This window comes from Eurosta solidaginis, chromosome 4 (genome assembly GCF_040869045.1).
Source record: "Eurosta solidaginis isolate ZX-2024a chromosome 4, ASM4086904v1, whole genome shotgun sequence".
Classification (NCBI taxonomy): Eukaryota; Metazoa; Arthropoda; class Insecta; order Diptera; family Tephritidae; genus Eurosta; species Eurosta solidaginis.
The window spans coordinates 76,291,352-76,306,102 of record NC_090322.1 but is presented as its reverse complement, the minus strand read 5'-3'; the positions used below and the strand labels follow the sequence as shown (position 1 = coordinate 76,306,102).

The 14,751-nt window shown below is 38.9% G+C and overlaps 1 protein-coding gene across 6 annotated transcripts in view; it reads left to right on the top strand.

Annotated features, from left to right (window-relative positions):
* SMC3 (structural maintenance of chromosomes 3) overlaps positions 1-10,950 on the top strand; it is a 406,833-nt gene extending 395,883 nt beyond the window's left edge. For all 6 annotated transcript variants that reach the window (XM_067782139.1, XM_067782142.1, XM_067782143.1 and 3 more), the window contains 2 exons: positions 6,484-7,216; positions 10,530-10,950. In XM_067782139.1, the coding sequence (XP_067638240.1) occupies positions 6,484-7,216; positions 10,530-10,742 (946 nt within the window). In that variant the 3' untranslated portion in view covers positions 10,743-10,950. The remainder of the gene's footprint in view (positions 1-6,483; positions 7,217-10,529) is intronic.
* The last annotated feature ends 3,801 nt before the right edge of the window (positions 10,951-14,751 follow it).

Sequence of the window (14,751 nt, the reverse complement as noted above, 5' to 3'; positions counted from 1 at the left end):
AGCAGCCAAGTAATTTTCACATTTCCTTTATCTTTCTTCTCTCTATGGAGCGACGTCACTTCCATGCAGAACACAAAAGTCAGATTTAGCAATGCATTAGAAGAAAATTTGTGAAAATTAATATATTCGAAATTAAAAAGCACTTACTTAAGTTAAAGAGAATGCTAGGAAAAGTAACACTCGTAATGCGCTGCCCACGGCAGCGGGTTCTATGTAACTGAGGATTTTTTTCCCGACCAAGGGCTGTTATTTCAGTGTAACCCCTTTTAATTTGTTACGTCCCTTCCACAAATTGTCATCCTCGGAGCAGCTCCTTGCAGCTGGACTGCTCCATACCCTCCTGCTACGGGAAGATATTGAACGTAACCCCGGTCCCAAGCTGTGGTTCTGCTGCATATTTCGGAAAAGGATTTACCTCAGGCAGTCATACTCTTGCCGGTGTCATGTGTAAAAGATGGTTGCACCGTTCGGGCTGTTCCGGGTGAGGACCCAACGTTCTTCGTCCCGAAATTTCTGCAAAACCTTTGTGGTTCCCTGCTGTTCACGTCCAATGACGTCCCGCGTTTCACTCTAAAGCGTACCTCCGCCACCTTCTAGCAGCAACGCTGCCCAGCAGGCCACATCAAGTTGCTCGCGCCAAACGGCGCCTCCAGCCAACGCGGCCGCTCCAACCTATTACTACAATCTACGTAGCATGGACAAAAGCAATGCCGAGCAACAGCCTTTACCCCCGTCCCATCCCTCCTTTTCCGACACATGCACTCGCTTAAGAAGGAGTCAGCAATTTCTAGTCCCCCACACCATTTCCTCCGCATGCCAGCTAAGAATATTTATGGTCGGGACATCGGTCCAATGCAATTAATGTCTTGGCCGATGCTCCCTTCATAAATGCTCTGGGCTTAGCAATGGCAACCGTCCGACCGGTGCATTGGTTGTGCCGTTCTGCCAAAACAACTACCAACCCATCGACACCAGGTATTCCAGCAGCAATCGGACAGCACACTCGACAAAGCCTATATGCTTCAAGGCTGATCCGCCCACCTCTGACTCCCAGAGTGACGACTGCCACCCCCGTTCCTCTTCAGAATTGTTACGGGCTTACCGAAAAGCGCATATAGTTGAATATATGAATAAAAATAATATCCGTATAGCCGCAATTCAAGAAACAAAGCAATCTGCCAGATCGGACCTCCGAACTTGCAATGGCTACAACATCCATAGGAAAGATCGCACAAGGGGCAATGGTAGTGGCCTTCCCTTTATCACCCATCACACCGTGCGATCTAGTCTATTTCAACCTAACATCAGCCGCAGGCATAAAACCTTAGAAAGTCAAGGCATAACCATCCGGTCAGGCGAAGTTGACCTAGAAATAATTAACAACTATATCCCTCCTGCCACCTGCAGTCCAAGTGGATATCGCCCTGAAAACCACCTCACCACGACCTCTGGCATTCCAGCTTGCCAGTCGACAGCAGAGGCAGGCAGCTAGCAAAGAAAATAGACAATACGCTTCCCAAGGCAGTCGGTTCTATGTACCGGAGCGACTCGGGATTTTTCCCGACCAAGGACTGTCATTTCAGTGTAACCCCATTTAATTTGTTGCGTCCCTCCCACAAATTGCACACTACGGACTCTATCAGTCTATGTGAGGTCCTCATGGACCGGCCAGTTCAACCTCCCACAAATTGTCATCGTCCCAGCAGCTCCTTGCAGCGGGACTGCTCCATATTCTCTTGGTCCGGAAAGGTATCGAACCCAATCCGAGTCTGTCTCCTGACCCCGGTCCTGAGAAATGGTTTTGCTGCCCACGGCGCCAAGAACTCACACGGATGCTCCCACTCATACCTACAATCTCCGTAGTAGAGTCGGGAGCAATGCCGAGCATCAGCCACTGCCCCCGTCTTCTTCCCCCCTCTTTTCCGGCAGCAATTGTGTAGGTCAGATAAACAGACTCTTAGTCCCTACCTCCCTTTGTACCGTTTGCCAGCACAGAATATATATGTTTGCGACATGCGCCCAATGCAGTTCCTTCCATGGGCGGTGCCACTTTCCTAGATGTTCTGGTCTCCGCGACGGCAACCCCCCGACGGGATTCATTGCGCCACGCTTACCCAAGGACGTCCAGTCCTAGGGCCACAACAGCAGTTGCGTCTTAGCCTTCTACAACCCAGGCGTAGTCACCCGTCACTTACTCCCAGAGTGACGACGTCTCCCCCTATGCACTTCAGAATTCTGCAGTTAAACTGTAATGGATTAACTGGGAAGATCACGGAGATAGTCGATTTCATGAAGCGGCACAACATCCGCATTGCTGCGATTCAAGAGACTAAACTCACAGCAAGATCTGCACTGTAGACCTGTCCTGGGTATAATGTCCACAGAAAAGATCGCGAGAGCGGAAATGGAGGCGGCTTCGCGTTTATCATACACCACTCTGTGCAATATCATATATTTGATCCCGACATCGACCGCAGGGACAGTGTCTTAGAACGTCAAGGCTTATCTGTCCGGTCAGGCGATGCAAACCTAGAAATCATCAACATCTACATCCCTCCTGCCACCTGTTGCCCCAGTGGATACCGCCCTAAATCAGCGCCTTACTCACTGGCAACAATCACATTATCTTAGGCGATTTCAATGCCCATCACGATCTATGGCATTCAAACTTGCGGGCGGACAGTAGGGGTGAGATGTTGGCGGATAAAATAGAACAAACGACGTTCTGCACAATAAACGGAGACGCCCCCACACGTATGGTAGGAAGCTGTCACAGTGCGTCGGATATTTCAATCGTGAGCGCAGAACTCATAAACTGCGTCAACTGGCAGCCGATGGTAACATTGGCATCCGACCACCTGCCTATACTTATTTCGCTCGAGCGTTTCGCAAGGTCATTGAATCCGCCTCGGCTCGTTTCATTCCCGCCAATAGAATTCCCGAAATTCAGCCCCACTTCCCGGCGGATGCCGCAACTTTAGCGAGAGAACGTGGCCTTATAAAACAGCTCAATCCCGGTGACCCCCAAATAAAGGATATAAACCAACGCATCAGATTGCTTGTGGATGAACACAAGCGGGCGAAATGGGAGGAGCACCTAAGCGGTTGTAACCTCTCTGCCGGTGTAGGTAAACTTTGTCCACCGTAAAGTCCCTATCGAATCCGTCTAGGCACAATGACATCCATCGCCTTTGCCGATAAAGTGCTGTCGGATGCGAAAAAAATGCGCGAGCGCATTCGGCCGACAATATATAATGCATTCTACGGTCGACAAAGATAGACGGAGGGCCAACAGACAAGCACATAGACATAAATTCAGCGCATCACCAATTACCATCACCGCCAAAGAGGTTGAGGATGCCATCAGTCATGCTAAACCATCCAAAGCAGTGAGCCCAGACGGAATAGCCATGCTGATGCTTAAAAGCCTAGGGAAAGAGGGTTTCAAATATTTAGCACATGTCTTCAACCTGTCTCTTTCAACCTTTGCCATACCCGAAAAATGGAAAATGGCCAAGGTGATCCCGCTACTAAAGCCTGGGAAAACTTGCTAACATAGGAGAGTCATATCGCCCGATATCTCTCCTATTACCAGTAGCCAAGCCGCTTGAAGCCATTTTACTCCCCTACTTCAAAGCAAATTTGCAGCTAGTCTTCCATCAGCATGGCTTCAGAAAATCCATAGCACCACCACCGCGCTAAATGCCATCAGCACCCAGATAAATTGCGGTTTAAATCAAAACCCCCACCATAGAACAGTACTCGTTGCGCTAGACCTATCAAAAGCTTTTGATACGGTCAAACATGGCACGTTACTGCAAGACCTGGAAGGGTCTACCCTTCCCCCATGTCTTAAAAGGTTGACCGCAAATTATCTGGGTGATCGGAAGGCATCGGTGCAATTTAGAAATGAAACATCAAAACCAAGAAGAATTAAACAGGGGGTGGTGTCCTATCCCCACTTTTGTTTAATCTCTACATATCTAAGCTACCTTCGTCACCAGAAGGAGTTACTATCGTTTCCTACGCCGACGACTGCACAATAATGGCCACAGGCCCAGGCCCAAAGATCGATGAGCTTTGAAACAGAATAAACGGGTGCCTCCCTTATCTCTCCAGTTTTTTCAGGATCTACATTTTGGTGAACACGCAGCCGCAATTGTACCGAAAATCCAGAGCCGTAGTAAAATCCTCAAATCCCTTGCTGGCAGTTCTTGGGGAAAAGACAAAGAAACGCTCATTACCACATACAAAGCAATTGGCCAGCCGATTGCATGCTACGCGTCCCCTATATGGTCGCCAAGCCTAAAAATTACCCACTGGAATAAGCTACAGGTCTGCCAAAATACTGCGCTCAGAACCGCCACGGGCTGTCTTCTTATGTCCCCAGAACACCATCTACATAATGAGGCGAGAATACTCCCCATCAGGGAGAGAAATGATATGCTAACCAAACAGTTCCTGTTGAATACCCAGAAACCTGGGCATCCCAAAAGACATCTGATGAGCCAACACCGCCTAGGGCCTTAAGGAGTCATCTCCGTAAGCATTTTGAGGAAATACGGCACCTGAGAACTCAGCCTTATGAAGCAAAAAACACAAGCAGGTCCTTGGTGAACTCCACAAACAGGCGTCGGACCTTTATGCCAGGAATTGCCCGGTGAATCCAGTACTCAAAAAACAGTACCCAAAACTTGCGAAAGAGGAACGCATACTCCCCAGGGAAACGCGGGTCACTCTGGCTCAACTTCGTTCTGGATACTGTAACAGGTTAAACTCTTACATATCCAGAATCAACCCCGACATACAAAATGTATGCCCCGCTTGCAATGTGTCCCCACATGACACCAACCATCTCTTTAATTGTAATGTGGAACCAACTCCTCTAACACCCCTTTCATTATGGTCCACCCCTGTTGAAACAGCAAGTTTCCTTGGACGCCCGTTGGAGGATATTGATGACAATTTGTGATCGGTCGCAGCTATTAGGTGGGGCGAAGCATTGCTACAACAACAACAGTCCTTGTAATAATGAGTCACTAAATGATCTAAATAGAATGAGAAATAATAGGCAATTAAATGAAGACTAAAAACTTGAAACAAAAATAATTTAAAAAAAAATTTAAGTAAAACGGTTTTATTGAAAACAATACTTACACGAAGTAATAATAATACTAAAAGCTAGAAAATAATTAGGTAGTCATCACACTCCTCATCAATCTAGGGCGTTGCTCAGACAATTAATAAAAGCGTTGGACGCGTCAAATTTCTATTGATAGTCATATATAAGACCAACTGAACCTTAATCAGGTTATGCTACACCTCACATTTTTAGAAATTTCACGCGCCCAACGCTTTTATTTAATTTTTTGAGCAACGCCCTAGATTAATGAGGAGTGTGATGACTAGTACCTAGGACCTACCTAATTATTTTCTATCTTTTAGTATTTTTATTACTTCATGTAAGTATTGTTTTCAATAAAACCGTTTAGCTTACATTTTTATTATTTTTTTATTTTATTTTTGAATAACTGAAAAAAAATTTAAATTTTATTGTTATTCCATATTTTTTAAATAAGCAATAACTCAACTCTTTACCCAAAATTTACAAAAATAAGAATGACCGATTATCGTCACTCAGGATATTTTGAATAACGATAAAATGTTATTCATTATTCAAAAATACTTGAATAAAAAATAACTTTTTATTCATCAATAAAAAAATTTTAAATGAGGAATATTTTTTTATTTTTTCGTCAATTGTTATTCAAATTTGTTGATAACGCCCATCCCTGCTTCTGATCAAGTTTGTTTAATATATTAGAAGGTCATATGTTTTACTTCTGACTTTGAACGACAAATCAACAGAGCAGATAGAAATTACAATCGATTTTTAGGGATGAAAGCATATTTAAAAGTATTACGATTACTTCCAAGTGTGAGTGTAAAGCTTTTCATTGCACGCGAATCGCATTTAAGTGCCGCAAAGGCAGTAAAGTTCAACTAAATAATGATAACACCTCTTCCTTTTACGTCCGATGAAAGTTTAAACTGCAGTGGAAGTTGAGGTCAGTTTACTTTGGGCGCATCAATTAAAGTTTACTGCTCATCACAGTTTAAGTGGTGAAATTGAATTTTTTTATTTTTATTTGATGCTAAACTCGCACTGGTACTGTGTCTCTCCTTTTGCATTGGCGGTAGGTGGAACTGATGTGCTGAAAAAAACAGTTTCTGTAATGGCTTTCGTAGCAAGGTATTTATTTTTCTATTTTTTCAAAGCGGGTAAAACTTTTACCCTCTTCTGACCGTTGAAAATACATCCCTAAAGTTTCAGATAGGATACATCATCTGTCTTCTTTTATTTACTTCACTTGGTGATTCCACCTTGCTGCTTGCTATATATTCACATTTTTATAAATTTGTATTTATTAATATTTATGCCCAAATATATATGTATAAAAACGCAACAATTTTACGTTTTAGGGTACAAGAGGCAGTTCATCTTCAAAAAAACCTACAAAATGAGCTTGAGAATTGGATGAGAAAAGAAAAGGAAGCTGAGGAAAAAATAAACGAGGATTCAAAAAAAGTTGAGAAATGGACGTCGAAAGAAATTTTACTTAATCAAAAGCTAGATGAGTGTGCGGAAAAAATTGCTAGTTTGGGAGCATTGCCTCAAGTTGATGCTGTTTATAGCAAAATGTCACTAAAATCTCTTTTCAAGGAGCTTGAGAAAGCCAATCAGCACCTAAAGAAGTATAATCATGTAAACAAAAAGGCTTTGGACCAATTTCTTAGCTTTTCTGAGCAAAAAGAAAAGCTATATCGGCGTAAAGAAGAATTGGACATTGGGGATCAAAAGATTCGAGAGTTAATGAAAACTCTTGAAATGCAAAAAGTGGAGGCGATTCAATTTACTTTTAAACAAGTAGCACAAAACTTTACAAAGGTATTTAAGAAACTAGTACCACAAGGTGCAGGTTACTTAATTTTGAAAAAAAAGAACAATGAAGATGAGAAGGATGATCAAGAAGTGGCTAATTCTGATGCATTTACTGGGATAGGCATTCGTGTCTCATTTACAGGAGTAGATGCGGAAATGAGAGAAATGAATCAATTATCCGGTGGACAAAAATCTTTGGTAGCGCTAGCATTAATTTTCGCTATACAAAAATGCGATCCAGCTCCGTTTTATTTGTTCGATGAAATTGATCAGGTAATTTTGAATATTCATAATTTTAGTTATTCCTCAATACTGGTCCACAAAAAAGTTGTTTGTACACTTCACCATACCCATATGTTTTGCCAAAACTCCACAATATCTACAGGTAATTCCAAAAAAATTATAAGAACAAAAAGTGCTGGTGAAATATAAAATGAGTAACGTTTGAGTTAACAAAGTATATTTCTTATGTACATACTTAAATGTTCTGAATGCGAATTCTAATAGCGTTTTCTTTTCTGTCAAAAGTGTTACGCTTTTTGCATGCTCAAATCGAGTCCAAATGTATGACCGACCCCCACTAACTTTGGAGGCCCGACCCACCGATGCCAGTGGCACACCCCCTGGAACCCCCCTAAATAAATGTTTGTATGGTGAACCCCCAAGGGGTTCCAGGGGGTGTGCCACTGGCATCGGTGGGTCGGGCCTCCAAAGTTAGTGGGGGTCGGTCATACATTTGGACTCGATTGGAGCACTCTAAATGGGGTTTCCAGGGGGTGTGCCACTGGCATCGGTGGGTCGGGCCTCCAAAGTTAGTTGGGGGTCGGTCATACATTTGGACTCGATTGGAGCACTCTAAATGGGTCAAAGGGGGATTTTTCAAAATTTGCCCCTACCCAAAAGTTCGACCCAATTTGGTTGGTGGGAAGCAAGGGGGGGGGGGGGGGGGGGGCATCAGAATTCGTTTCAGAGGTATGGTTCCTTCGGCAAAGTTTCTTATTTTGATCCCTAGAATATGATTTTCACAGAGCAATGGGCGATTTTTTTGCCTCCCCACAAATCGAACCGCCCTAGTATACATCCTTATGAACATATTTCCGAATATGCTCATAAGATATACAATATAACATTCGACAATCTGCTTAAATTTAGATGCATTTCGCTCCTTTATAGAATAGTGTTGTTTAAGGACCCTGCCTATCTATACGAAAGACTTCAGTTAGCATGGTCCGTGCGATCAGCATACAAAATATGGCTCACGAATTTCTGAGCGTCAATTTTTTGTTATAACAGTACGTCTCTGGAATGTTTTGCCTTTGGAGATTAAAAGCATTTCTAACATAATGCACTTCAAAAGGAAACTATTGAGTCACCTTGCTTAACATGTTGAAATGCTTTAAACAGTTGAAGAAGTAAGTAGTGATGTTTTGTTTTAAAATTTTTTGTCTGTGTATAAAAAAGGGCTTTTTTGGTTTTGTGTATTTCTAGCTCCTGATGATGAATTCAGACTGAATTCGAAATATTGAGTGAAAATAAATTAAAACAAAAACATATTTATTTGTTTTATTTAAAACCGGCCTTGAGCTCAATAAAATTTTAAAATATTTTATATTAACGGCCAAAAACATTCTACATCATGTTGAAATACTTTTGAAAATCCCTCACTCTTTTTTCTTTACTTTTCTCCTTTGAAATCTTATATCTTTCTCCCTACAATCTTTACATAAACAATTTAATATTATGTTACTTTAACACCAAACACTGTAAATAAAACTTATGGTTGTTGTGTTTGGAATTTATAATTAAAAAAAAAACATTTAGAATTCTGGAGTCTTGCGATCGATTTTTAAGTAACAACTCACTGAGCTACAAAAATGAAACCTTATACATAGTTTAGGTCACCTTGACAATGCAACAAAAGGAGAAAATATAGAGCAGATAAAAAATTTTTACGTGCTTCCTTAATATAAATGGACCAAAATTTTGTATCTTTTTTTTATTGTAAACATTTACAATTTACTTAATAATTTGGGAAAAATTTAAACAACGTGACATCAGGACGGACAAGGCGACAGCTGTTTCGATTATTCCTTGTAAATCTCTTCAAGGCCTTTTATCCCGCGAGTGGGATTTGAACCCGCACTCCTACGATGGTTGAAGTGTTACAAACGCAATCAGCCACGTCGTGCCGTAGTTGTTGTAAACTTTATCCCAAGTACAAAAGGCTTTGAAGAGATTTACAAGGTATAATCGAAACAGCTGTCTCCTTGTCCTGATGTGACATTGTTAAAATTTTTCCCAAATTATTAAATAAATTATAAATTAAAAATTGCTTCAAATAAATGTTTTTATACATTTAAAAAAAGCAATGAGAGCAATCCCCACTTAATTCATACATTTACAATATTACTTTCACAGTTAAATTATTTATTAAGGTTTGTCCTCAACGCTTGTTAAATGTTTTCTGCAAAAATATATTTAGTGCTGAAAACGCTTATATATCGTTCAACACACACTCTAAAACTTGTGTATGAAATTAGGATTAAAATGGGGGTAAATTCCTGGTGAAATAATTTTTTGGTGTAAACATGCCCATTTTTTGTACGTATTGATGTTGAAAATAAAAAAATTGGTGATATTACTATAAAAAAAGGTTTAATATTTCGATTTACACCCGAAAAGTACGTAGTTTTACGCACGAATTGTGCAAAAGTATACATGCTTTGTTTTTTAGGCAACTATGTGTAAATTTCGGTCACTTTCTATCGTATTTTGCTGCAGGTAACTGTAAATATTCATTTTCTGTGAAATCGTCGTTTGTTGGCTCGTGGTGGAAAAAAGTGAATAAGCTTTAAAATATAATTATAAATAGGTAAATAAGCTATAAAATATATGTAAAAATAAATAAGTGATAAGCTTTAAAATAATGTAAATATAAATAAGTAAATAAGCTTTACAAATATATTGGAAATGTTTGTGTGCAAAGCAGTTCTACAAATTAAGGAGTTATCATTTGCATTTATATGTGCTGAGTTCCAACTTCCAAAAACTTAGGCCCTTATTGTTTAAATACGTGCTCTTAGGGTGTAAATATAAGCAACTGGTGCGTACAATTTTAGGCACATAATGTCTTAAGCATTAACATTTTTGGCGTAAAATTCAACGGCAGATTTATAAAAATAAAGATGTGTAATATTACACATTTATAGTGGTTAAAGTGTTGCCTACCATTTTGGTAGTAAATTTACGATTTTCGCTTTAGAGTGCAGCAAGATTACTGTAAGTAACTTTTAAAAACATTTACAGAAATACCTGTTGGGAATACAAAAAAAAACTAACTGCTACTTTTATACCAGTCCTTAATTTGCTTTAACTCTGATACGCACTAAAAAAACGAAAAATAAATTTCCTAAAAATATATAATATAATATTTCGCTATAGGAAACCTTCTCTAAGTCCGGACAGCTCTCCCGATATTTTTGGACGCGTATTAGCAGTCGACCGCTGTTCTAGACTTTTACTTATGTTAGTGCTTTGACCCAATCTGAAATTTCATTTCAAGTAATAGTATTTTTTTTTTTTACAGGCATTGGACGCTCAACATAGAAAGGCTGTGGCTGACATGATACATGAATTAAGTGATCAGGCACAGTTTATTACAACTACCTTCAGGCCAGAGCTTCTTGAGAATGCTCATAAGTTCTATGGAGTTCGCTTCAGAAACAAAGTTAGCCACATAGATTGTGTTACCAAGGAGCAAGCGAAAGATTTCGTTGAAGATGATAATACACACGCCTAAATTGTATAAACATGTATTTGCAAATAAACATTTAAAGTTAGGTTCTGTATCCAATGTAGAGTTAAACACCTTTTCATTCCGCTACTTTGTCAAAATAGTTTTGACAAATTGTATTGAAATAAAATAATTTCATAAATTTTTGTTTTTTGCCGGCTTCAGGCCTCATTTTAATAATAAATAAATAAAAACCGAAGTACAATAGAAACAACACCTTTATAAAAACTATGCTTGGATCCGAAAATTTTTTTGTTATAAACGACATTCGTAGACATCTATCCAACCATCTAACCAATTACAAATATTTTCCATAAGCGATAACAGCCACTTTATGACGACCTAAAGTTGCGGTTTGGACGTTCCGAAAACGTACTGTGAAATACTTTCACATAATTACACTTGTTCTGCTATTTCATGAAATACTTTTAATATCTAATAATCTTTTGTTAAATTGTAAATGAGATTTTCAGGGTTTAAAATAAAAAATTGAGTTGATTGTAAGCAAGCAAACCCGACTGTAGCTACCCCGGATACAAATATCTTTACAAATGGCGCCCAACGTGGGGCTTCTTACATTGAGGTTGCACATTTGTTTGTTGATTATGGTTTGTTGTGCTAGTCGCTGAATCTGATGCGGGCACTTGATCTTGTGCCGGTTGCGGTGTTGTCGATACTTCGATTTTGTCCATTGCCTTAACTTGTAAGTGACGAAATATTAAATTACGATATTCCTTTAAAACCGCCTGAAATTTTCTGCTTTAAATTGCTAGTTTTGATTTTAAAAACAATGGGAAATCAGTGCATTGTGAGTGAAACTAAGTGTGATATCTTCTTCACATCTTCTGTTAATGAAAAAATGTTTAAAATTTGTTTTGATATTGATTTTGTAAGACAATATTCCTTACAAACGTTCTGATATAATACCTTGATTGATTGCCACAAATGTGTGTATACTTGACAATAAATTCAATACAACTAAACTTATACTAAGAACTTATTTAAAATATAAAGAAAATCCTAAAGCATTAAAAAAAATGTTTGTATGTATTACAAAATGTGAGAGAATCTGACTGAAATTTGAATTACATATTCCTTTTAACGGTTAATGCAACACACAAAAGTGGATATTGAAAAAAAAACGACTACCATACTATTTTTTTAAACTAAATTAGTTGAGATAGAATCCTGACTTGTAACTGTACTCTGCATTAAAAAGTTTCCGATACTTCATATTCATTTTTAAAATTTTTAATATTTGTTCGATTGTTTTATATGGAAGTTTCTTTTACGTTATATATAAATTATTCAATGTGTTTCTCTCACTTGCTGTACTATTTAAAATTGTTATGTATCTTTAATACTACAAATGTGGGTATGAACTGAGTTTTGTTGTCATCATAAAATGCCTAAATATCATAAGCTTCCTTAATAAGTAGCTACCCCGGATTCAAATATCTTTACAAATGGCGCCCAACGTGGAAATAAGGACTGGTTGGATTTATAATTTACATAGGGACGAAATTGTGGGTATCCTGCAAAATTTTGCAATTCAAGATTGTGGTAGCGTTGCCGAAATGCGCAAGCGTTTATCGGCATTTGTCACCGACTATGAACATACGATGAAACTCGACGGCAATTGAAAGAATTGGAGAGACAATATTCAGAAGGAACTTCTCACGAACAACAAATTGCAGAGGATATAATTTCAATTCAAGCCAGAGACATCGAAGTGGAGCAACAACATTTAGAGGAATTATCGAACGAGGAACATCGACAACGTGAAAATGCTTCTGCGATCCCTGTCGAAGCGGAGAAAATCAACTTAATAGCTAACAGACATATTCCATATTTATCAGTTATTGACCAAGTACGCAAATGGTCAATCAAGTTTGATGGTACGAAGGATCCTTCTCTTTTGTTGAACGAGTTGAGGAATTGATTGAAGTTTATGCACTGCCACAGGATATGGTGGTGAAGACGATGCCGGAACTACTCAAAGATAAGGGTTTGCTCTGGTATCGTAATTGCAAGCGAAACTGGCTATTTTGGGAAAATTTTAAGGACGATTTCTTGAAATTATTTCTTCCACCACGTTATTTTGAGACTTTAGATGAACAAATTAAAACTCGTCGTCAAAACCCAAATGAACTTTTCAAGGATTATATGTTAAGTTTAAGGGTTTTGATGCGACATGCGGGCATTCCTGAGGACAGAAAATTGAAACGAATCTATCGCAATTGTAAGCCTGATTATCAACTCTATATCAAGAGAAGCGACTTTGGTTCTCTAACGCAACTTACATCTTTGGCTGAAGACTTTGAGGAAATAATGATTAATCAAAACCGGCGAGTTATAAATCAATCCGAATTCGTAAAGGAACCTGTTAATACTTTACAACATCAACCAACTTTTTTGCGGAACGTATGTCATCGCTGTGGTGGTCAAGGCCATTATGCAAAGGATTATAGGCAGCCACAAATATATTTCTGTTGGGATTGTGGTCGTCGTAACAAAAAACCATGGATTGTTGCAGAAAAGATTCGGGAAACCATGTCAGACTTCGATTGAATGGAGGGGAATCGGAGTCCCAGATACAGCAATAGGCACTCTCCAATATTTATTTTATTTATTTAAATTAAGTCTACAGTACAGGATACCTTACAGACTAGAATAATGTAAAATAATCTCGCGCAAATAAGAAGTATGTATTGTAATTGATTGTTATAACTTATAGACAAATTGAATTTAGAATTCTTACAAAATCCGATTTTGATAGTGCAAAGTCAAGCTTAGTTGATGAAGAGAACAGAGCATTTAATTCTCTTAGTGCCCGAGCAATAGGCGCATTGCTAGCATATGTTGTTCTAAAGTTTTCCAAATAAAAAGGGTAGAACTTACGAAAATTTCTCTGAGGAATATTAAAACTAATCCGCTCAAGTAACATTGGGCAATCGATAATGCCATTAATAACATTGAAAGCAAAAGAAAGCGAGAGAATTTTCCTTCGTTTTTCCAGCGAATCCAAATTAATTAGCAAACGCCGAGAATCGTAGGGCGCGACAGGCTCCTCATACCTTAAGAAACGTAGAGCGTGTTTTAGAAAGACCTTTTGAACTCATTCAATTCTACTTATCGAGAGTTGATCATATGGTCTCCAAATGAAAACAGCATACGCTAAATGTGATCGGACAAGAGAGGTAAATAGGTGCTTAAACAAATAGGGATCAGAAAACTCCGTGGAGTTGCGACGAATGAAACCGAGAACGGAATACGATTTTGAGAGTATTAAGTTTATGTGGCCGTTGAAAGTAAGCTTAACATCAAATACCACGCCCAAGTCCTTAAACTCTGTTACATTTTGCAGCACATCATTAGCAATCCCATACGATGTATCGAGGATGCTTAGACGCCTGCAATATGTCAAATGGAAACATTTCTTTATGTTAAGGGAGAGGCGTGACTTCTCACACCATCTATGAAGATTATCCAAATCGGTCTGCAGATGAAAGGCATCTGATGTGTTTCGAACATTCGAAAAAATTTTTAAATCGTCAGCATAGAGCAAAAATTTTGAGTGCGAAAAGCATTGACTGATGTCATTAATAAAAATTATAAAAAGGAGCGGACCTAGAATGCTTCCTTGAGGAACGCCTGAAGTGGCAACAAAAGGGTTCGAGAGTGCACCATCAATGGTAACTACGCAACTTCTACCGGTTAGGTATGATTTGAGCCATAATAAAAAAGATGAATGGAATCCAAGGCATACCAATTTATGTAATAGAATCGTATGAGAGACTTTATCAAACGCCTTTGAAAAATCCCTGTAAATGCAATCAACCTGGAGTCGAAAACGAAGAAATACAGAATTCGGTAAAGACCGCTAAATTAGAGGCCGTTGAACGACCCTGCACAAATCCATGTTGATTGGGATTTATCATAGCCTAGACAGTAAAATATATTTTTTCTTTAACAATCCATTCAAGCAACTTCGAGATGCTTGAGAGCTTGGATA